Source organism: Desmodus rotundus, chromosome 2 (genome assembly GCF_022682495.2).
Source record: "Desmodus rotundus isolate HL8 chromosome 2, HLdesRot8A.1, whole genome shotgun sequence".
In the NCBI taxonomy this organism is placed as follows: Eukaryota; Metazoa; Chordata; class Mammalia; order Chiroptera; family Phyllostomidae; genus Desmodus; species Desmodus rotundus.
The window spans coordinates 91,501,837-91,527,075 of record NC_071388.1 but is presented as its reverse complement, the minus strand read 5'-3'; the positions used below and the strand labels follow the sequence as shown (position 1 = coordinate 91,527,075).

The 25,239-nt window shown below is 37.4% G+C and overlaps 1 protein-coding gene across 4 annotated transcripts in view; it reads right to left on the bottom strand.

Moving 5' to 3' along the window:
* GRAMD1C (GRAM domain containing 1C) overlaps window positions 1–25,239 on the bottom strand; it is a 96,203-nt gene that overhangs the window by 59,241 nt on the left and 11,723 nt on the right. For all 4 annotated transcript variants that reach the window (XM_024578040.3, XM_053918365.1, XM_053918366.1 and 1 more), the window contains one exon: window positions 9,223–9,307. In XM_024578040.3, the coding sequence (XP_024433808.2) occupies window positions 9,223–9,307 (85 nt within the window). The remainder of the gene's footprint in view (window positions 1–9,222; window positions 9,308–25,239) is intronic.

The window sequence follows — 25,239 nt, the reverse complement described above, 5'->3', positions numbered from 1 at the left end:
AGAAACACGGCACATTAAGCAACCACACAAAGAGAGATCTCTGGCCCAGAGAAGCTGGACAAGCTGGATCATGTAAGGTGTCTCAGGCATAGGAAGACATATTCTTGATGAGAACCCACTGATGAGTTTTAACTGGAAGGGGCATGATCAGTAGTATCTCATTAAAGACCACTTTATCCACACAGAGAAAATGGACTCGGATAATTCAGCTAGAAATCCAGGGGAAAACTGATGGTGGCTCAGCCCAGGAGATGACAGTATTCACAGAAAGAAGTAGTTAGATTCAAAGATATTGAGAGAGAGTGTTGATGGGGAATTGGTGATTAATTAGATGTTGGAAAAGGGTGAAGGAGGAAACAAGGATAACTCCAAAAATTTTAGTTTGTTTTAAAGCTAAAGACATGTGGGAGTTCGTGTTCTACATTAACACACACACATAACATTCGGACAGCCTGTCACATAAGATATGACTTTGTCAGTCAAAAGCATATATATTCAAGCTTTTTTGGCAAAATCAATTTTGTCAAAATCAAGGCTGTGCTGGTAAATGCCACTGCCTATCAACAAGTTAATACCAAGCTTCTAAGATTAAGATCTGTCTCTTTCGATAATGTAAATAGTATTGCTAAATTATCAATAATACAAGATATAAAGGGCTGCTTTGAGATTTAGTTAAACCAATAAATTTTAAAACTATACACAGTGATTAGCAATTTTAGGAAAAAAGTTATGAAGATTGTCAACCTCAAAATATTTAAATTTAGACATGTTAAAATTCTAAGCCAATACAGAAAATTGAACAAAGGAATGTGCTCTTTCAAAATGCTTCCTTCAGCAAAACAAAACTGAGATGTCACCAAACAAAAAATTCTAGTAAATAATTAAGAAGAATGAGTTACTCATTTACTAGCACAGCTCTCTAAAACAGGGATTGGGCTAAAGGGCACCTTGAGGTGTCCTGAAATTTTTATCCAAACCACTGAAACATTTTATTAATTTAATACTTCTAAAATTTTACATCAGAAAAATATCTGGTAGACTTACTAAAACACAGATTACTAGGCCCCTCCCTCAGAGTTTCTGATTAAATGTCTGGGGTGAGGTGAAGGGTTTTCATGTCAAACAGGCTCCTAGGCGCTGCCAACATCACTGGCCTGTGGACCACACTATGAGAACTACTGCATTACTTTACATTAACCATGTTCAAAGCTACAGCAACTGACTGGATTACTTTAACTGAAGACTAATATAGATTGACAGACCTTTTTCAGTGGTTTTAAAATGGTTTCTCAAAAACAGGTGTATTTTATTTTAATAAACTTGCACCTCAATAAAATTTAATTTTTATGAAATAGCTTTCTAGCAATATATTCCATACAAGAAATGACCAAAATTTTTTAAAAGCAGAGAGATTTTACTATTTTTCTCCCAATTCCCTTACTAATAAACAAGCATGCATTATCAGCATTTTAGTAAGCAATATTCTACCTGATCTGAGTCATGTTAACAATCTCATTCATATTCATATAAAATGGAAGTAAGAAAGTAACATTTATCAAAAATCATTTTATGGATTTTTACAACTTTATAACTGTTTAGAAAGTGAGAATAAAATTAAGTAAATTCAAAAGCAACACAGGCCAATTTGATACCTATGTTACATCAACTTACTATTACATGATCAATTTTGGCATAATCAAATGGCCCCAACTCAAAGATTATTTTAATAATTATTATATAACAAGGGATATAGTGGAAATATATACCATGTGATATGGGAATACAGATGGAATGAACCATCCATATATATTTCTAGAGTAAGCCTTCACAGTAAGTAGTATGCACATATTTAAATAAACAAGACTTACTACTTAGTTCTACCAAAGAATTTAGGCATATCTGTCCATACAGGAGATGACAGTGAGTTAAAAGAATGTGTTACGTAAGTTTTCACAAAATACATATTCAAAAATATTCTTTGCTAGCAGCAATCATATTGGGGAGCCCAATAATGCAAACATTGCAAAAAAGACCTTAGAACATTTTTGGGATTTGGTTTTCAGATTTATTATTTAAATTATAAAAGATAACCATTCTCATTTTTTGTACTTTACATGTTTCATGTTATTTTTTCTTTTTACCTGAGACCATTGTAAGAGTACATACAAGTTGAAAAAGAAAAAAATTAATTTTCCCTGGTGTAAAAAGGGGAAAAGGATCCTCATTCCCTTCTTTAGAAAACTTATAAATACTTTCTCAGCTCCTTTGAGGTGTGTGTGAATCTTTTTAAGAACATAATAACCCTCTTGCACCATTCATTGAAAAAACTAGCCTTTCTCCATTGAATGTGAACCTTTGTCAAAAATCAGTTCACAATATTTGTATGAATTTTTATGTGGGCTTTTTTTCTGTTCTATTTATATAACTATTTTCCTTTGGCAAATCTCATACTGTCTCGCTTCATAATAAGTCCTGAAATCAAGTAGAGTGTATCCTCCAGTTTTGTTCTTCTTTTTCAAAATTGTTTTTCCCATTCTAATTTTTTTTTTTGCTTTTCCATATAAATCTTAGAATCAGTCTGTTAATATCTGTGAAAAAGCTCACTGGGAAAAACCAGCAATTAATAAGAAGTGCCATAAAACTTCATTGTTTGCACACTGGAAAAGTTAATTCAGATCTTACTCTAAGAGCATATTCACATACTGAAAGATTCAGACAGGATCTGTGTAGAGGAATAATCTACAGTTATTTAATATAAATCTGATTTGCAGTGGTCTTTCAGCATTTCTTCAAAACCTGGTATTACTATGTAGTCACTGCTTTTGGTAAATTGTCTGACCCTGTTATTAATAAAAGAATATGAATTTGAAATGTTTACAACTGAATAATTTGTGCTGTCACAGAAATAGTTGTATTGCTATTGTTTACTGGGTATAATTTTCCAATGCATTGATGTGAAGAAATAGAAAATCTAAACTAATTTAGTTACTTGATTGTGGGGGGCGGGGTGCTTACTGTGACAATGATGGGACAGATTTGGAGCTTTGTGAATCAGCTGGGGTGTTCTCACTGATAAACAACACATAGCACTGTGTGCATTCATTACAAATATATATATCTGCCAAGGTGGAGCTACTTTAAAAGTGAGTTTTGTCTTGTATGTGAAGTGGATACAATTGTATGTTTAAACTGCAAGAAGTTTACTTGCTAGAGAATGTTGTAACAGTGGTTTGGCCTCTGATTGTTTATAGGTTTTATAAACTTTAGAATCAATTTCTCTTTAAGGTGGCTCAGATTTTTCAACTCTTGTGCACATAAAATTGAGCTGAAGTTCATTATGCCTTTTTTCTTTATCCAAATTTTGAGTTAAAGCTTCATATGGTAACTGCACCCTGTTCAGACACTGTAGTCTAAATTTTTGAAACCGGTGTTCACTAAAAGTAGGAAATAACAGGGTCAAAGCTAATCAAGGTCACAAACTTCAGTGAAACCCTTAAAGTCCAAATTTTCTTGATAGTGTGAATCATATCCCCTCCAGTTTAGTTTCTTCTGGATTCTCCATACTTACTGACAGTATTACCTTTTAAATTTTGCACACATTGAGATTAAATTGGTTCTCTAATGTGCCAATTCCCATTTCCTCTTGTGTTTTAAGTGCAAACTAACATAAGTGAACATTAGCATCAAGTAGCATAGACATATGTATGCCATTTCATAGATAAGGAAACTAAGTATTACATATGATTGTACTCTTAAGTTTTCAAAACAGGGTTGAAAAATTACATTATTTTTATTATTTAAAACTCAGTTTAAAAAGACTAAAACATTCTTTCAATAGAGGCTTCTAAACATACTCCCAGTTTTATAAATGGGCTTAGGTTTTGTAACCAATAAAAAAAGCTGCTATCAAATACAATTTAAAAAAAAGAAAAAGAAAAAGCTTGCTGGGATTTTCACTTGAGGGATTTGAGATACTAACAATATTGAATCTTCTGATACAAAAACATTTATTGGTTCTCCTTTTATCAATGTTTCAGTTATAAGCACAGAGAGCCTGCACATTTGTTAGATTTATACCTAAGTACTTCATTATTGGGAGGTTCTCATGTAAATGGCATTTATGAAATTCAAACTCCAAATGTTCACTGCCAGTATGTATTAATATGATTCTTTCTTTTACCTTCAATTAACTTTCAGTCCTGTGACCTTACTAAACTCACTCATTAAATATAGATTATCTGAGAGTTAATGAGATTATCTGAGATTTTCTACATGAAAAGCAAAGATACACACTGAAAAAAAAATCTAGAAAGCCATCCACAAAATGTTAACCAAAATTATCTATAGGTGGTAGGATCCCCAATGATTAATTTATTTATACTTTTCTATATGGCTTTAATGTTTTATACATCACTATGTCATCAGATTAATTTCTTTCAATAAAGCAATGATGAATATGATATATTTATGAAAGTTTCCACATAAAGTATTTGATTTCAAGTGACAAATGGCAAGAAACATTTGCAACACTCATGGAAAATAGCTAATATTTTAAACATCTAACAAGCTACTTTGAATTAAGAAAAATGAACAACCACTAGAAAAATGAGCAAAGTTTATGAAGAGCAAACTTCACAGAAAAAGAAATACACATAGTTTATACACATATAAATAGATCATCAACCTTCTTCATAATTAAAGAAATGCATAGTTAAACAATGATTATGTACCATTTCTATCTACCAAATTTTGCTGAAGCCAAGTTCCTGAGGTGTGGCCAAAACAGGTACTTACAAACACTGCTGATGAGAAGAAAAACCGGTTCAACCCTTTTGGAGGATAATTTGGCAACAGTAAATTTTTTAAATGCTCATTACTGCTTTGCCACAATTTACTTCATAAAATGTATCCTACAATATATGCACATATGTGATAAAACATGTACAAGAAGATTCAGTGTAACATTAGTGGTAATAGTAAAAGACAAGAAGCAATCAAAATGTCCATTAATAGGGGTTATGTTGAATAAATTATGGTACAAAAATTCATTCAAATAAAAATTAAGCAACCATTAAAAGAATGAAGTGGATCCATATGTAGTGCTAACAGAAAAGGCTCTAAATAAGATTCAAACAGTAAGCACAGTTCTCTTAGAAATATATATATATATTCCCCCTTGAAATATACAGGGTAGGCAAAAGTAGTTTTACAATTGTGCGTATGCAAAACACAACTTATTCTTGTATTATCATTTATTAATTATTGTATTATTTTCCATAGAAACAAATTAAACCTACTTTTGCTCCACCGTGTATACAGAAAATTTCTGGAAATATCTGTAAGAAATTACTAAAAGTAATATCTGGGTGATTATCACCCAATAAGTACGTTGGAGTGATCTTCATTTGTTAGCTAGCACCTAGGAATGAGAGGCCAGAGGGAAAATAGAGGCAGGGCCCTCACCACTGCAATCTAGCAAACAGCTTACGGTAATACAGGAAGCTTAGAAGTATAAGAAAGACATATCTCACCAATTAACTCAGCAGTCCTAAACTCTGTTTGATAAGATTGCCAGTCCTAGCATTGCAAGCAAAATAGCACAGGAGGAGGGGAGAGTCCCTGATACTGAGCTGAGAAAAGGGGCTTCTGTAACAATCTTACTAGGATTGTCAACTGTTCTGAACATCAAAGTGGGAACAACAGCACAGGAGGTAGACCTTGAGACTCTGTGGTGGGAACTGGAGCCTCTGTAACAATTTCACTAAGACAAAGAACCTTTGCTAACTGAAAAGAAAGGCTTTGTAGCTGTATGTTTTTCCCAAGGTTCAGAAGAAGGGGGTGGGGCATACCTAGAAGCTGAATAAGGTTTATAACCCTGAAACCCAATAGTCGGAGCAATCAGATTACCTGAGTGCCCACTTGTAGACTTTTGCTCAATTGTATAAATAAACTTGCTACCTCATTTCCACTATAAGTGTTTGTGCCTCACCTGAATTATTCTCTTGCAAGCAAAACAAGAACTTAGTCAGGGGAGGGAGCCTCTTGACACAGGTCTCTCTCTCCCCAGCCATAAGACATTGAAAGGGCCCTACTCTTTTCACCAAAGCTCTCTTGTAGTATTTGAACATTGTATCATGAGGATGTAATACTTTTAAATGTTATTAACAGTTGCTTTAATTCATTATTAAAATGTTTAAAATACTAGGCTTTAAAGCACTTAGCTATCTACAAGTTTAGCTACATTGAGTTGAATACTGACCAACAGTATCAGAAATCTGAGAAATTTCTCTGAATAAATTATTTAAATAAAGTATATACTAAATGTAAAACACAGTTCCATATTTTGATTATAAAGTATCTATATTAAGCTTAGATTAAAAATAAATCACTTTTGTAAGAAAAATGACTAAATTTTCCTCTTAAAATCTGTTTCCAAAAAATCTATCTGAAACATTACATGAATAAAGACTTTGGTGGGTTCTGGCCATGATGGAGGCATAGGTAGAAACCCTTCACTTTCTTACACAACCAAAAGAAGGATAACAACCAATCTAAAATCAATAAACAACCAGAAGCGCTAGAAAATCAAACTGCATGGAACTCCAACAACCAAGGAATTAAAGAAAAAGTCAACCAGATCAACCAGACTGGTAAGGCAGCCTGACTCAGTAAAACAGCGGTAAGGTGGCGGACTGTAAGGGCAGGGCTGATTTAAGGGGAAACTGAGACTCAGAGCTGACTGTGGACTACAGCAGTTGCCACAGCATGAAGTCCCAGTCTCACTCTAGAGTCAGCTGAAAAGTGCGCTACAGAGGAGCAGGCCAGCCACAGTGTTCCCTCTCTGGCCCCTCCCCCACAGGCAGTACCACACGCAGCACAGAGGGTTGCCCCACCCTGGTGAACACCTAAGGCCCAGCCCCCTTACAACTTATCAGGTGCGCCAAGACAAAGAAATATGGCCCAAATGAAAGAACAGAGCAAAATCTCAGAAAGAGAACTAAGCAATGAGGAGATAGCCAACCTATCTGATGGAGAATTTAAAGCCCTGGTAATCAAAATGCTCACAGAACTGATTGAGCTTGGTTGAAAAATGAAAAAAACAAATGAAGGATACCCAAAATGAAATATAGACAGTTACCGGATTTTTCAGACTATAAGACGCACTGGACCATAAGACGCACCTAGGTTTTAGAGGAGGAAAATAGGGAAAAAATTTTTGAAGCAAAAAATGTGGTAAAATATTTAATAACATCCTTTAAAGCAGAAATCCTTTTCTGCTTTGACATCTTTCCACAATTATGGTAGATTCAGCAGGAGACTATGGTACACTATCGTCTCTTTCTACAACAAAATACAGTAATGACAGAACTATCAGCACTGTGTCTGTCCTTCATAGTTATGGGGGCGCTGCAGCTGAGAACATCAGTGGATGACGCACTGTTATGGGGAGATCTGCTGCTGACACTGCTTTGGGGGATCTGCTGCTGACACTGTTATGGGGGGATCTGCTGCTGACACTGTTATGGGGGGATCTGCTGCTGACACTGTTATGGGGGGATCTGCTGCTGACACTGTTATGGGGGATCTGCTGCTGGAGGGCCACAGGTTGTGCAACACTCTTGTGTGGGGACAGCAGTTTTGCACAACCTGTGTGGCTCTGCAGCTGTTGCCAAATTACAGCTCCCATCATCCCAACCTGCCCAAGCATGATGGGAGTTGTAGTTTTGCAACAGCTGCAGGGCCACATTGACAGGTGACCCAGCAGTGGAATTTGCCTATGTTAATATTAATGGAGGACACACCAGTTATGTGATGGAAGCACGTACTGGCACTGTAGGCTTTCTTCTCCTACCGTGCCTGCACCGCCTGTACCCTCGCCTCCAGCACTATAGTATGTCCCAGCGGGGACTCGGCTCCTGCCTCCCTGGCTTCGCACCTCAGGGACACCCCTCCTCCCAGCCCAGGGCCTGCAGCATCACCCCACTCCTGCCCCCACCAGCTTCCTGCAGTGGCAACCCTGCTCCTGCTTCCTGTGACCCTACTCCACTGCCCCCCCAGCCCCCCCACCCCTGCCAGTGAGCCAGGTAAGCTACATTCGGACTATAAGATGCACCCCCATTCTCCTCCCAAATTTGGGGGGTGCATCTTATAGTCTGAAAAATATGGTGCTGACAAAGGAGTGCCCATAAGGCTATCAGCTGATTTCTCAAAAGAAATCTTGCAGGCAAGAAGGGGCTGGAAAGAAGTATTTGAAGTTGTGAAATGCAAGGACCTACATCCAAGATTGCTCTATCCAGCAAAGCTATTATTTAGAATGGAAGGGCAGATAAAGTGCTTCCCAGATAAGGTCAACTTAAAGGAGTTCATCATCACTGAGCCCTTAGTATATGAAATGTGAAAGGGACTTATCTAAGAAAAAGAAGATCAAAAATACAAACAGTAAAATGACAACAAACACAACTATCAACAAATGAACCTAAAAGAAAAGAAAAACAAAAACTAAGCAAACAACCAGAACTTGAACAGAATCAAAGAAATGGACATCACATGGAGGGATTTCAGGGGGGAGGGGGAAGGGAGGAATGGGGGAAAAGGTACAGGGAAGAAGAAGCATAATTAGTAGGCATAAAATAGATGGGGAGAGATAAAAAATGGTATAGGAAACAGAGGACTCAAAGAAATTATATGTAGAACCCATGGACATGAACTAAGGTGGGGAGAATGGTGGAGGGTTCAAGGGGCAGGGCAGAAGGGGGATAAAGGGGGAAAAATTGGGAAAACTATAATAGCATAATCAATAAAAAATACTTTAAAAAGATTACATGAATAACGATATAGCCCTAGAAAATTTTATAAAATTGTTCTACAACATGTTAAGGAGTATCTTTTATCTGGGGAAAGATAATATATACTGAATATCAAATTTAAATTTTCCTTACAAAACCATTTGAAACAAACACAAGTAGAAATAGTGACAAATCATTTCCCTTTGGTTCTATTTTCTTAGCCAGTACTTAGTATTTTTCTAAATAGAAATCTCCCCTCTCCAAATTACAACTTAATTTTACATTGTGTAATTATGAATAATAACATGCTGCTTACATGGAAAAATATTTTTTGTCTAGCACAAAGGCTGAAATTTTCTACAATACTGTCACTCATCAGTTCCAATTTGATAATAAGGTGGTAAAATGGTTTTTTGCAACTTCCTGTCTTTTTTACCTGCTATCAGCTTCTCTGTATCAGGTAGATGTATGAACTGTCTTTTGTATTCCTCATTCCTGTCTTTATAGGTGGAACTTGAAATCTGTAACAATAAAAAGATTAAATTTTTGTTTAATTATAATCTTCATTAAATGAACTGAAATGTAGCACCTTAGAAAATAAATTTAAAATGATCTTTAAAATAATATGCTTTTTATACAGTATTTTATGTGTCTTTGTATAGAAAAACCACATAAATAAACATTTCAAAAAACACCAAAAGGAAGCTACCAGCATGATGGAGTAAGGAGCTTGGCAAATCCTCTCTGCAAAAGCAAATTTATACCTAGAAAAAAAAAACGGTCAAAAACGATCACCTCAAAATAATAGGAAGCTGACCAAAGGCATACAAACTCAAAAATATTTGTTCATGAAACTCCACCGAACTTGGACGCAGCAGAAGTCTGTGGCCCCATTTCCTTACCCAGCCTCCACTACTCTTCCTCCCCTGGGAGTTCAATCAGTGTTGTAGTTCTACCAGGGCAGAACAGACCGTGAGAACTAGCGGCTTTGCTGAGAGAGCGGGCTGGGTGTACTCAAAGTGAAACGCAGAAAACCTATGCCCAGAAGTGAAATGGAAAATTGTGAGACTGTAGTCCTGATACGGGCAAGAAACAAGCAGACTGGGGGATTTAACAAAGAGATCTTGAAAAGAAAGACAGCCATAGGTGGGCTTTATAAATATTCATTGTATTTCTGGTTGAACAGAGGCTGCGTGCATATGTAGCAGACTAGAGAGATCCCAAATTACCTACACATTCCTGGCTAGAGACACAGTAAGTCTCAGGGTAAGATAAAAACTGAGACAAACTTGAAAATGGTCTGAACTTTGAATGCATTCCCCAACCCACACAGATCTGTCAGCAGAAAGAAAAGTCTTACTGGCTGTCTATATTTGTGCACAAATTTTGACCATTCACTGTCTGGCCTAAAGGTGACCACTAGGAAGCCATCCTTAAAAATAAAAATGATAACAACAATAAACAGAGTAGAGGTATCTGTCCCCATTAGCCACAGGGTAAACCAACTTCACGGATTTACTCTAGCTGTGTTATTAAACAAAAATCTACGGTGACAAGCTTTAGGGGCAGAGAGGATGTAATCAGAATCCACAGTTGCTACAATATATTATCAAAATAGTATAATTATCAAAAAATTATAAAACATACAAAAACCAAAAAAAAAACCATGTGGCTCAAAAAAAAGGAAAGAAAAAAGCAAGCAATAGACTCAGGGACCCCAGGTACAAGATTTAGCAGACAAAGACATCAAGGAAGTTATTATAAATATGTTCAAAAAGCTAACCATGCTTAAAGAACTAAAGTATGACAACAATGACTCAACAAGTAGAGAATTTCAACAAATAGCTTTTTTTTAAAGAAAAAGGGGAAATTCTGGAGTTGAAAACTACAATCACTAACATAAAAAAAAATTCACCAGAGGGGTTCAAAAAAAGAGTCAAATGGTAAAAAAAAAAGAATTAGTGAACTTAAAGACAGACTGGTGAAAATTATCTAATTTCAAGAACAAAAAAAGTGTAGAAAATGAAGACAGATCTGTGGGACAACATTATATGATTCAAAATACATGTAATGGGAGCATCAGAAGGAATAAAAGAGGCAGAAAAACATTTGCAGAAATGGTCAAAACTTTCAAAATGTGATGAAAAACATTAACCTATAGATCAAAGAAGCTCAGTGAATCCCAATTAGAGTAAAGGAAAGAGATTCATACTTAGACATGTCCAGGTAAATTGTTTACAGATACAGGAGAACTTGAAAGCAGCAAGAAAGAAATTATTCATGCATACAGGTATAAAACAGTATGTTTAATGGCTGACTTATTAAAAAACAATAGAGCCCTGGCTGGTGTAGCTCAGTGGATTGAGCGCAGGTCTTCGAACCAAAGGGTCACTGGTTCTATTTCCAGTCTAGGACACATGCCTGGGTTGCAGGCCAGGTCCCCAGTAGGGGGTGCACAAGACGCAACCACACATTGATGTTTCTCTCCTCTTTCTCCTTCCCTTCCCCTCTCTCTACAAGTAAATAAATAAAATCTTTAAAAAAATAAAAATAAATATTAAAAAATTTTAAAAATTAAACAAAACAATAGAGACAGCAGAACTACCTAAAAGAATAAAGGAAATCCTTCGGACTACAAAGAAATAACACAATATGGTAACTCAAATACGCAAGAAGTGAAGAGCACCAGAAGTGAACATATGTTGGTAAACATAAAAGCATACAAATCTATTTTCCAGTTTCTCTCTTAACATCTTTAAGAGACATATGAATCTATAAGGCAATAATTATAATGCTGTATTATTGATGGGTCTATGAGACAAATAGGTGCAATATATATGACAATAGCACAAATGGAGGGGAGAGATAATGGAGCTATGCTGGGGCAGAAGTTCAATACTTTAAGCAGAATTAAGTTAGTAATCTGAAATATACTGTAAAAAGTTAAGATGTATACTGTAATTCCTTAGCAATCAACACAAAAACCCTCAAATACACTTTTATTGTATTTTTTCCATTATAATTTATCCCCCCAACACTCCCAACCCCCCACAATCACCACACTGTGGTCCATGTCCATGAGTCCTTTTTCCTTCTCGCTCAACCCCTCCATCCCTTCCACACCCACCCTCACAGAGCTATCATCTGCTCTCTATCTATGAGTCTGTCTCTATTTTGCTTGTTAGTTCAGTTTGTTCATTAGATTCCACACACAAGTGAAATCACATGGTATTTGTCTTTCTCTGACAGGCTTGTCTCAGTTAGCATAATGTTCTCCAGGTCCATCCATGCTGTCTCAAAGGCTAACTTTTCTTCTTTTTATGGCCGAGTAGTATTCCATTGTGTAAATGTCCCATGGTTGTTTTATCTACTCATCTACTGATGGACACTTGTCTTTCTACCATATCTTCATGATTGTTTAAATAATGCTGAAATGAACACAGGGGTGCTTATGTTCTTTCAAAGTAGTGTTTTGGATTTCTTCAGATATATTCCCAGAAGGGGGATTGCTAGGTCAAAAGGCAGATTCATTTTGAATTTTTTGAGGAAACTCCATACTGCTTTCCACAGTGGCTGCACCAATCTGCATTTCACCAGCAGTACAGAAGGGTTCTCCTTTCTCCACATCCTCAACAGCGCTTGTTTGTTGATTTATAGGTGATAGGCATTCTGACTGATGTGAAGTGGTATCTCATTGTAGTTTTAATTTGCATTTTCTATGATGATTAGTGTCACTGAGCATTTTTTCATGTCTGTTGGCCATGTGTATGTCCCCTTTAGAGAAGTGTCTATTCAGGTACTCTTACAACTTTTAATTGGATTGTTTGTTTGGTTCTTTTGGTGTTGAGTTTTACAAGTACTTTATAAATTCTGGATATTAAACCCTTATCAGATGTATGGGCAAATATGTTCTCCCATTCCGTGGGTTATCTGTGTATTTTGTTGATGGTTTCCTTTGCTGTGAAAAAAACTTTTTAATTTGATATAGTCCCATTTGTTTATATTTTTTTTGTTTCCTTTGCCTGAGGAGATATATCAGATAAAATAGTGCTACAAGCAATGTCTGAAATTTTACTATGTTTTCTTCTAGAATTTTTATGGTTTTGAATCTAAAATTTAAATCTGTAATCCATTATGATTTTTTTCTTGTGTGTGGAAGGTGGTCTAGTTTCATTTTTCTGTCTGGTTAAAGGTTTGTCCATCTTGTTTATCTTTGCAAAGAACCAGCTCTTAGATTCATTGATCTTTTATATAATTTTGTTTTAGACTCTATTTTGTTTATTTTTGCTTTGATATTATTATTTCTGCCTTCTAGTGTCTTTAGGTTTTTTTTGTTTTTCTTTCTCAAGTTCCTTTAAGTGTGAAGTCAGATTGTTTGAGCTTTTTTTTTGTTTCTTGAAATAGGCCTGCAAAGCTAACAATTTCCTCTTAGTATTTCTTTCCCAGTGTCCCCCAGATTTTGGATTGTTGTGTCCTCATTTTCATTTGTCTCAAGGTATCTTTTGATTTCTTTCTTGATCTCTTTTTTGACCCATTCATTGTTTAATAGCATGTTATTTTGCTTCCATGTCTTTGTGTATTTTTCAGTTTTTTCTTGTGATTGATTTCTAGTGTCATAGCATTGTGGTCAGACAAGATGCTTGATATGATTTCAATCTTCTTGAATTTACTGAGACTTGTTTTGTGTCCTAATATGTGGTCTATCCTAGAAAATGTTCTATGTGCACCTGAAAAATACATATATTCTGCTGCTTTAGAGTGAAATTCTCTATAGATATCAATTAAATCCATTTGATCTCATGTGCCATTTAAGGTTGTTGTCTCTTTGCTAATTTTCTGTCTGGAAGATCTATCCATTGAAATGAGTGGGGTGTTAAAATCCCCTAATATGACTGTATTTCTGTCAATCTCTCCCTTTACGTCCATCAAGATTTGCTTTACATATTTAGGTGCTCCTATGTTGGTTGCATAAATGATTACTAGGGTTATAGTCTCTTGTTGGATTGGTCCCTTTATCACTACAAAGTATCATTCTTTGTCTCTTATTACATAGCCTTGGTTTTAGAGTCTATTTTGTCAGCTATAAGTATTGCTACCCTAGCTTTTGTTTTCCCTTTCCATTTGCATGAAAAATCTTCTTCCATCCCTTTAATCTGAGTCTGTGTATATCATTTGATCAGAGGTGGGTCTCTTGGAGACAGCACATATATGAGTCTTCTTTTCTTGTCCATTCAGCTATCCTATGTCTTTTAATTGGAGTATTTAAGACATTTACATTTAAAGTGATTACTGATAGATACAAATTTATGGCCATTTATTTTTTAACTTTTTCTGCCTCCTCCTCCTTCTTCTTCCTCTTCTTCTCCCTTCTCCTCCTCCTTCTCCTTCCTCCTCCCTTGTCCTCCTGTCTCTTCCTTCTTCTTCTCTTTCCTCTTCCCATTTCCCTTCCCTTTCTCCTTCTTCTTAAAGAAAGCCCTTTAACATTTGTTGCAGTACCAGTTTGGTGTTAACAAATTCCTTTAGTGTTGTTTTTTATTTTTTTTGGTCTGAGCAGCTCCTTATTTCTACTTCAACTTCAAATGATAGCCTTGCGGGGTAAAGTAGCCTTGCTGGTTTGTAGGTCCTTGCTTTCCATCATCTTCAATATTTCATGCCAATCCCTTCTGTCCTGAAATGTTCTGTTGAGAAATCAGATGACAGTCTAATTGGAGCTCCCTTGTAGATAACTAACTGCTCTTCGCTTGTGCCTTTTAAGATTTTCTCCTTGTCTTTAAGCTTTGCCATTTTAATTATGATGTGTCTTGGTATAAGCAAGTCTCTTTGTGTCCAATTTGTTTGGGACTCACTGTACTTTCTGGACTTATGTATCTTTCTCCTTCACCAGATTAGAGAAGTTTTCAGTTATTATTTCTTCAAATAGTTTCTTGATCTCTTGCTCACTTTCTTCTCTTCATGGTAATCCAGTGATATGGATGTTGTTATGCTTCATGTTGTCCCAAAGGTTTCTTAATCTCTCATTTTTTTTAATTCTTTTATCTTTTTGCAGTTCTGCTTGGGTGTTTTTTCTACCTTGTCTTTCAAATTGCTGTTTCAATCCTCTGCTTCATCTAACCTGTTTATTCCTTCCAGTGTAGTATTTATTACAGACAGTGCTTTCTTTTTTCTGACTGATCCTTTTTTATGATTTCTATATCTTTTTTACGCTGTTGAGTATCCTTATAATCACTACTCTAAAATCTACAGTCGATAAATTCCTTGCCTTCATTTCATTTCATTCTTCTGGAGAATTCTCTTGTTCTTTCATTTGGGGCGTTTTTCTGTGCCTTCCTATATTGGCTGCGTCTTTGTATTTGTTTCTGTGTTAGGTAGATCTGCACAGACTCTGGTATAGACCTATATAGTCAGATACTGCCCGTGACTGGCCCTGGCCAACCTGTTCGGAGTTATCAGCAATCCATGCCATTGCCTGAGTATGTGCAGAAAGAACCAGGCTGCACACCAATGTTGACTTTTAACTGCACTGAGCCCAGGGAAGGGTCAGCTAAAGTTTCAGAGCTCCCAGAGATCCTCCCTAACCTGAAGGATTTCTGTTAAGCTTAAACACTGAAATAACCTCCACATGTACTATTCTGCTTAGGTTCCACAGGGTGGGGCAGAGTAATTCCTGTGGGCAAGGCTTTTGCTTCACCTCACAGGAATGCCACTTGGAGGGGAGTGCTCTGTCCAAGAAAGATGGCTTCTGTACTATGGGGAATGACTCAGCACAGGGATCCTGGAGGCTGACCCTTCAGCTCTCTGCCTAGAGCCACTAACCCCAGACTCTCCTCTTGTGGCTCTAGTCCACTCTGCCCTCCCTCTGCTGGAGCCCAGGGTAAGTGGCTGCAAATGAAATTTTGTGCATTGGCCCTTTAAGAGGCTCTCTGTGAATCTAGCCATCTGTCCCTGGCAGACAGAAACCCCACAGCTTTTCAGAGCCAGATGTTATTTGGGTTCCTTTCCCAGTTCTGGTCCTCTAGGCTGGAGAACCCAGCTTGGAGTTAGACCCCACACTTCTCAGGTAAAATGCTCTCCGCTCCCCAGCCACTGAAATATCTCTCTGGAACTTCAGCTATCACCCGTGGAAACCCAGCCAGCTGTATCATGCCTCCACACTTCCTACTAGTTTCGTTGTGGTGATGTGGTTTCTTCCGTAAGTCCTTGGTTATAAAGCTTCTTTCCAGCTAGTGTTCAGTTGGTTATGCAGGATAATTTTTCTATAATTTAGTTGCAATTCCAGTTTGGTCCTGGGAGGAGGTTATTGTGGCTTCCACCCACTTTGCTGCCATCTTGGATCTCTCAAGTATATTTTTAATCCAGAGTAATTAAAATAGTATCCTAAACTATGCTGTAAACCTGAAACTAATATAAAATAATATTGAATGTACACTGTAATTGAAAATTCTTTTTAATTTTTTAAAAACTTGTACTAAAAAATATTTGGCACATCAAGAAAGAAATAAAGGGGAAAAGAGGAACAAAAAGATACAAAACATATAGAAATAGGAAAATAGCTACTCTTAAATGCAACAATAATATAACTACATTAAATATAAATGGACTAAACACAGAGACTGTCAAACTGGATAAAAACACACCCAGCTATATGCTGTCTACAACAGATACACCCTACATCCAAAAACACAAAGAGGCTGAAAGTGAAAGAATGGAAAAAGATAAACTATACAAACGATAACCTTAAGAGATTTTGAGGGGCTATATTACTATCAGCAGAAATAGACTTAAAGACAAAAAATATTAAATCATTAAGATATTTTCATAATAATTAAAAGATCAATATATGAAGAAGATATAATTTTAAATGTATACACAAAAAAACAAAGCCCCAAAATACATGAAGCAAAAACTGACATGACACAATTGAAAAAAACATCATTGAACGTAAGTTAGATACATCATTAACCCATTCTCAATAACTAATAGAATGACTAGAGAGAAAATAAGCAAGGAGGACTTTAACAACAGTGCCCAATCATTTGCAACACTACCTTGAGGGTACAATGCTAAGTGAAATAAGCAAGACAGAGAAAGACAAATACTGGGTATTATCACATTACTGTGGAATCTAAATAAAAAGTGAAACTCACAGAAACAGAGAGTAGAAAGTGGTTGCCAGGGAGTTGGGGATAGAGATAATAAGGAGAAATTGGTAAAGGGGAACAAATATTCATTTATAAGATGAATAAGGTCTGAGGATCTCATGTATGACACAATGACTATAGTTGATAACACTGTATTGTATGATTAAAACCGACATTTGCTAAGAGAGAACTAAATGTTGTCCCAAAACAATTAATATGTAAGGTAATGGATGTGTTAATTAACTAGATGTCAAGTATAATTTCACAATGGACATGTACATCAAATCATCACAATATATACTTTAAATAGCTTACATTTTTATTTGCCAATTATAGCTCAATAAAACTGAGAGGAAAAGAAGAAACATTATCCACCAACTATACCTAACTGCCACTTCATTCAACAGCTGCAGAATATGCACTCTTTTCAAGTACACACAGAACATTCTCCAGGGTATACAATATGCTAGGTTACAAAACAAGTTTCAATAAATTTAAAGGATTGAAACCATACAAAGTATGTGGTCTGTCAACAATAGAATTAAATTACAGATCAATAACACAAGTACTAGAGTCCAGCTTCAGGTCATCTTAATCCCTGAAAATGGAATAAGGTGATCTCAGACCCCTTCCCAAAGAGTACATGAAAATCCCCTCTGAAAGAAGACAACATTGTGCTAGGACTCAAAATGCGTCTACAGGAATGATGGAAAATAGAGTAGAAATAATGATAATCTGAGGATCCCATAAGAAGCTCCAAAATGTGCTAGCAGGTACCCCCCCAAAACAGAATTTATTTATAAAAAATTGTGTATTTAGGGGGAACCAAGATGGCGGCGTAGGTAGACACACTGCGCCTCCTCGCACAACCAGAACTGACAGAGAATCGAACAGCAAGGGGGACCAACACCAAGAAAATAGAAAATAACCATTCATCCAGACTGGTAGGAGGGGCGGAGACGGGCACCGGGGTGGAGAGGACTCGCGTGGCTGTGGCGGGACTGAGACTGGCGGAGTGTGGGACAAATGGCGCGGGCAGTCCCAGCACTAGCAGACCCTGCAACCCCACATTTGCGCAGATAAACCCAGAGGGCCGGACTCAGAGTGGCGGAGAGCAGGGCAGGCAGAGCAGCAGCGGGTAGCACGCCTCGGCACCACATTCGCCCACAGATAAACCACACAAACGGCAGGGAGCGAAGCAGACAGCGTAACCCAGGGCTCCAGCTCCGGGAAATAAAGCCTCAAACCTCTGATTGAAAACGCCCGTGGGGGTTGGGGCGGCAGCAGGAGAGACTCCCAACCTCACAGGAGAGGTTGTTGGAGAGACCCACAGGGGCCTAGAGTGTGCACAGGCCCACTTACTCGGGAACCAGCACCAGAGTGGCCCAGTTTGATTGTGGGTACCGGAGTGAAAGATTGAAAGCCGGAGGAGAGTGAGGCGGGCGCCATTGCTCCCACTTGGCCCCTCCCCCTCGTACAGCGTCACAGCTCAGCGACCAGCGTTACCCCGCCCTGGTGAACACCTAAGGCTCCGCCCCTTAAAGTAACAGACGCGCCAAGACAAAAAAAAAAAAAAAAAAAAATGGCCCAAATGACAGAACACTTCAAAGCTCCAGAAAAAATACAACTAAGCGAGGAAGAGATAGCCAACCTATCGGATGCACAGTTCAAAGCACTGGTTATCAATATGCTCACAGACTTGGTTGAATCTATTCGAAAAACAGATGAAAAAATGAAGCCTATGCTAAGAGAAACAAAGGAAAATGTACAGGGAACCAATAGTGATGAGAAGGAAACTGGGACTCAAATCAATGGTGTGGACCAGAAGGAAGAAACAAACATCCAACCAGAAAAGAATGAAGAAACAAGAACTTGGAAAAATGAGGTGAGGCTTAGGAACCTCCCGGACGCCTTGAAACGTTCCAACATCCGAATTATAGGGGTGCCAGAAGGAGAAGAGGAAGAACAAAAAATTGAAAACTTATTTGAACAAATAATGAAGGAGAACTTCCCTAATCTGGCAAAGGAAATAGACTTCCGGGAAGTCCAGGAAGCTCAGAGAGTCCCAAAGAAGCTGGACCCAAGGAGGAACACACCAAGGCGCATCATAATTACATTACCCAAGATTAAATGCAAAGACCTACATCCAAGATTACTGTATCCAGCAAAGCTATCACTTAGAATGGAAGGGAAGATAAAGTGCTTCTCAGATAAGGTCAAGTTAAAGAAGCTCATCATCACCAAGCCCTTATTATATGAAATGTTAAAGGGAGTTACCTAAGAAAAAGAAGATCAAAAATTGGAACAGTAAAAATGACAGCAAACTCACAGTTATTAATGGCCACACATAAAACAAGAACGAGAGCAAACTAGGCAAACAACTAGAACATGAGGGTTGTCATTAAGGGAGTGGGAGGGGGAGAGAGGGGGAGGGGTACGGGGAATAGGTGGCATGGATGGTGGGTGGAAGGTAGACGGGGGGAGGGTGGGGGTAGTGTAGGAAATGTAGAAGCCAAAGAACTTATAAGTATGACCCATGGACATGAACTATAGGGGGGGAGTGTGGGAGGGAGGGGGGTGGGCAGGATGGAGTGGAGTGGGGGGGGAATGGGACAACTGTAGTGGCATAATCAATAAATATATTAAAAAAAATTGTGTATTTATTCTTACACGTTTAAACTTCAGTCACCTTCAGTGAGAGAGTCACGCAGTTTCAAGAAGTACAGAGTCCCAACCAAGATGAACCCAAAGAAGCCTACACCAAGATACATTACAATTACAATGGTAAAGTTTAAGACAAAGAGAATCTTAAAGGCAGCAAGTAAGAAAAAATCAGTTACCTGCAAGGGAACTCCAATAAGTATGTCAGCTGATTTCTCAACAGAAATACTACAAGCCAGAAGGTACTGGCATGAAACATTCCAAGTAATAAAAAGCAAAAACCTGCAACCAAGACTATTCCATCCAGCAAGGCTCTCATTTTAAAAGAAGGTGAAATAAAGAGCATCCCAGACAAAACAAAATAGGCTGAAGGAGTACATTTCCATCAAACCAGAATTGCAAGAGATGTTAAAGGTACTGCGTTAAGAAGAAGAAATAGAGAAAGGAACTCGGGTACAAAGATGAAAAATGGCAGTGAATAAGTACCTATCAATAATAAACTTAAATGTAAATGGATTAAATGCTCCAGTTAAATGACATAGGGTAGCTGAATGGATAAGAAAACATGACCTGCACATATGCTGTCTACATGAGAGCCACCTCAGAACGAAAGATTTACACAGGCAAAAAGTGAAGGGATAGAAAAAAATATTCCATGCAATAGGGGTGAAAGGGAAGCTGGGGTAGCCAGGGTTAAATACTTCTATTTGTCAAAACAGACTTCAAAATAAAGACTATAACAAAGATTAAAAAGGACATTACATAACATTTAAAAGGTCAGTCCAACAAGAGGCAATAACCCTAGAAAACATATATGCACCCAATATAGGAGCATCATAAATACATAAAGAAAATCCTGGAAGACTTTAAGAAAGAGCTGGACAGCAATACAATTATCATAGGGGATTTTAACACCCCCATGTCAAGAATAGACAGATCCTCCAGACAAAAATCAACAAGGACATAGCAGCATTAAATGACACACTAGATCAAATGAATTTAATTGATATTTATAGAATGTTTCACTCCAAAGAAGCAAAACATACATTCTCCTCAAGTGCACAAGGAACACTCTCAAAAACAGACCACATGATAGGACACAAAATAAACCTTAAAAATTAAGAAAATTGAAGTCATATCAAGTATTTTCTTGGATCACAATGGCTTGAAACTAGAAATCAACCTCAAGAAAAAAACTCCAAAACATTCAAATACATGGAGGCTAAATGACATGTTATTAAATAATAAATGGATTAACAATGAGATCAAGGAAGAAATCAAAAAGTACCTGGAAACACAGGAAAATGGACTTCACAACAACCCAAAACCTATGGGACACAGCAAAAGCATTCCTGACAGGGAAGTTCATAGCAATATAGGTCTACCTAAAGAAGATAAAAAATCTCAAATAAACAACCTAACCATTTGTTTGTTGTTTGTTTTGTTTGTTGAAAACCAACAACAAACAAAGCCCAGAGTAAGTAGAAGGAAGAATATAATCAAGATCAAAACAAAAATAAATGACATAGAGACTTAAAAAAAACAAAACAAAACACCAACAATTCAAAAGATCAATGAATCCAGAGGCTTCTTCTTTGAAAAGTAAACAAAATTGAAAACCTTTAACCAGACCCAACAAGAAAAAAAGAGAGAGGACCCAAATAAACAAAATCAGAAATGAAAAAGGAGAAGTAACAACTGATACCACAGGAATACAAAGACGGTAAGAAATTACGATAAACAAATAGATGCCAGGAAATTGGATAACCTGGATAAAATGTATAAGTTTCTAGAAACATACTATCTTATAAAACTGAATCAGGAAGACACAGAAAACCTGAAAACCTGAAAAGACCAATAACTACTGAAATCGAAGCAGTAATCAAAAAACTCCCACCACACGAAAGCCCTGGACCAGATGGCTTCCAGGCAAAATTTATCAATCATTCAAAAAAGAACTAACACTTATCCTTCTTAAACTATTCCAAAAAATTCAAAAAAAAGGGAAGACTTCCAAACTCTTTACACAAGGCCAGTATTATCCTAATTCCGAAATGAGGAAGATACAAATAGGTGGAAGCATATATCATATTCATAGATTGGAAGAATTAAAATAATTAAAATGTCCATACTACCCAAAGCAATCTATAGATTCAACACAATTCCTATTAAGATACCAATGGCATATTTCACAGATCTGGAACAAATAATCCAAAAATGTGTATGGAACCAAAAAGATTCCATATAGCCTCAGCAATCTTGAGAAAGAAAAACAAAGTTGGAGGGATCACAATACCTGATATCAAACTATAGCCCTGGCTGGTGTGGCTCAGTGGATAGAATGCCAGCATGAGAACCAAAGGGTCACAGGTTTGATGCCCAGTCAGGGCACATGCCTGGGTTGAAGGCCAGGTCCCCAGCAGGGGGCACATGAGAGGCAACCACACATTGATGCTTCCCTCTCTTTCTCCTTCCCTTCCCCTCTCTCTAAAAATAAATTTTTTAAAAAAACCTGTACTATAAGGCCACTGTAATCAAAATAGTCTGGTACTAGCATAAGAATAGACACATAGATCAATGGAGCAGAACAGAGTGCCCCGAAAAAACCCATGTCTTTATGGTCAACTAATAGTTGACAAAGGAGAGAAAAGCATACAATGGAGTAAAGACAGTGTCTTCAATAAATGGTATTGGGAGAACTGGACTGGTACATGCAAACAATAAAATTAGACCTACCATCTTATACCATACACCAAAATAAATTCAAAATGGATAAAAGACTTAAATATAAGTCGTGATACCATAGAAAGCCTAGAGGAAAACACACGCAGTAAAATTTCAGATTATCTCACACAGCAATATTTTTGCAGATATACCTCCTAGAGCAAGGGAAATAAAGCAAAAAAGTAAACAAATTTGGGGCTATAGTGAATTAAAAAGCTTCTGCATAGCTAAAGAAGCCACCATCAAAAGGGAACCGACTGTACAGGAGAACATATTTGCTAACAATATATTGACAAAGGGTTTAATTTCCAAAATATATAAAGAATTTATATGACTTAACTCAAGGAAGATAAATAACCCAATTAAAAAAGGGACAAAGGGCTCTGGCTGGTGTGGTTCAGTGGATTGAGCACCAGCCTGCGCACCAAAAGGTCGCCAGTTTGATTCCCAGTCAGGGCACATGCCTGGGTTGAGGCCTGGGTCTCCAGTGGGGGGCTTGCAAGAGGCAACCACACACTGATGTTTCTCTCCCTCTTTCCCTCCCTTCCCCTCTCTAAAAATACATAAATAAAATCTTTTTTAAAAAAAGGACAAAGGACCTGAATAAACACTTCTCTAAGGGGGACATATATAGATACAAATTAAAACCACAATAAGACACGACCTCACACCAATTGGAATGGCTATCACTAACATATCAACAAACAACAAGTGCTAGTGAGGTTGTGGAGAAAAGGGAACCCTAGAGCACTGTTGGTGGGAATGCAGACTGGTGCAGCTGCTGTGGAAAACAGTATGGAATTTCCTCAAAAATCTAAAAATGGAACTGCATTTTGACCCAGCGATTCCACTGCTGGGAATATATCCGAAGTATCCTAAAACACCAATTCAAAAGAATATATGCACCCCCATGTTCATAGCAGCACAATTTATAATAGCCAAGATTTGGAAACTTGGGCCTAAGTGCCCATCAGGAGATGAGTGGACAAAAAACTGTGGTACATTTACACAATGGAATACTACACAACAGAAAGAAAAAAGGAATTCCTACCTTTTGCAACAGCATGAATGGAACAGGAGACTATTATGCTAAGTGAAATAAGCCAGTCAGCAAAAGACAAATACCATATGATCTCACTTATAAGAGGGATATAATAAACAAAATAAAGTAATGAGCACAATAGAAGTAGAGGCATGGAATCATAGAATAGACTGACAGCTGAAAGTCGGGAGGGGCAAGGTGGGAACTGATTGAGGGAAGGTGGTAAGATTAGTCAAAGACATATATGAGAAACCCATGGACATGGACAACAGTGAGGGGACTGATATGGAAGTAGGGGGCGAGCTGGGTGGAGGGGAGCAAAGGGGGAAAAAGTGGGAAAACTGTAATAGCATAAAAAATAAATAAACTTTAGTCACCTTCAAAGTACTCTACATTTGATGCAATACACCTATGGAGACACTTTTTCCACTGCTCAAAACAGTTTTTGAACTCGTCAGTTTTAATGCCTTTTAGTGCTTCTGCCATTTTTTGTTTCACCTCTTCCACATCGGCAAAACATTTCCCTCTGAGGGCTTTTTACATCCCAGGAAACAAACAAAAAAAAGTTGCTCAGGGTGAGGTCGGGTGAATAGAGAAGGTGGGGCACAAGGGTCCTGTTGGTTTTGGTCAAAAACTGCTGAACAGTCAGCATAGTGTGGGCAGGCGTGCTTGTAAATTATCCATCATGAAATGGGCAAACTCGTTTAAAGAGTCTTCAAAAAAAATTTACTGAAGCCAAGACAACCTCTCACAACAATGCCAGGTGGTACACTGATACAGATGGGTTTCTAGAACATTCACCCAGTGGGGGAAACCTGTACTACAAGGGGCCTGCCCTCCAGAAGATAATTCTGGGTATTTTTGGGTCCCCCCTCATATCTGTTGTCCCAGGAGGAAGGGTGGGAGAATAAGGTAGATGTTATATTTGAAGCAATAATGGCTAAACACTTGCCAAATCTGATGAAAGACAGCAAAAATATTCAAGAAGCCCTACAAACCCCAAGCAAGATAAATAGAGAATAATACTAGGTTAAAGTACATGAGTCATATTCATTAGCCAGAATGATTTAAGTCATACTGTGAAGAATCCTGAAGTTATAAATTAGTATGCATGTGACCTTGTTGAATACTTCAAGAAAACTCACTCAGAGGATATATACACACAAAAAATGCCCTTAGTAAAAATCTGGAGATCAGAATCTATCAGTGTTACCTGGGAAACACCTCACCAAAGCATATCATTAGTGCTGCTGTGAATGTGTCGAGAATTCCCCTCCTATCCTACAGAAATTGAGACACTGGCCTACATACACCAAGGTATGTCTCTCAGTACACTATGCATATCAGCTTTTAAGCAACAAAAGCAACCTATGCTTTGAGAAGCACATATGTGCAACAAATGAATAATAAAACCTAAAATTAATGTTCATAAAGATGATGTTTCCTCAAGGATAATCTAATTTTAGAAACATATTTTTCACTAAAATGAACATTTCAAATTTATTTTAAACTAAATTTACATAAGGATAAAATATAATGAGATTAGTATGTACTCTCCTATACTACAGCTAGGAGTATAAACTGACACATTTTTTTCTTAAAAACAAGTTTGCAATACATATCAAAAAATAAACAATAGCCCTGACTGGTGTGGCTCAGTGACTTGGGTGTCATCCTGCAAACTGAAAGGTCACCAGTTCGATCCCAGGTCAGGGCACATGCCTGGGTTGTGGACCAGGTCCCTTGGTGGGGACGTGTGAGAGGCAATCGATTGATGTTTCTCTTGCACATCGATGCTTCTCTCCCTCTCATTCTCCCTTCTTTCCTCCTCTCTAAAAGATAAATAAATAAAGTCTTTTTTAAAAAAAGAAATAATACACAGATTTTA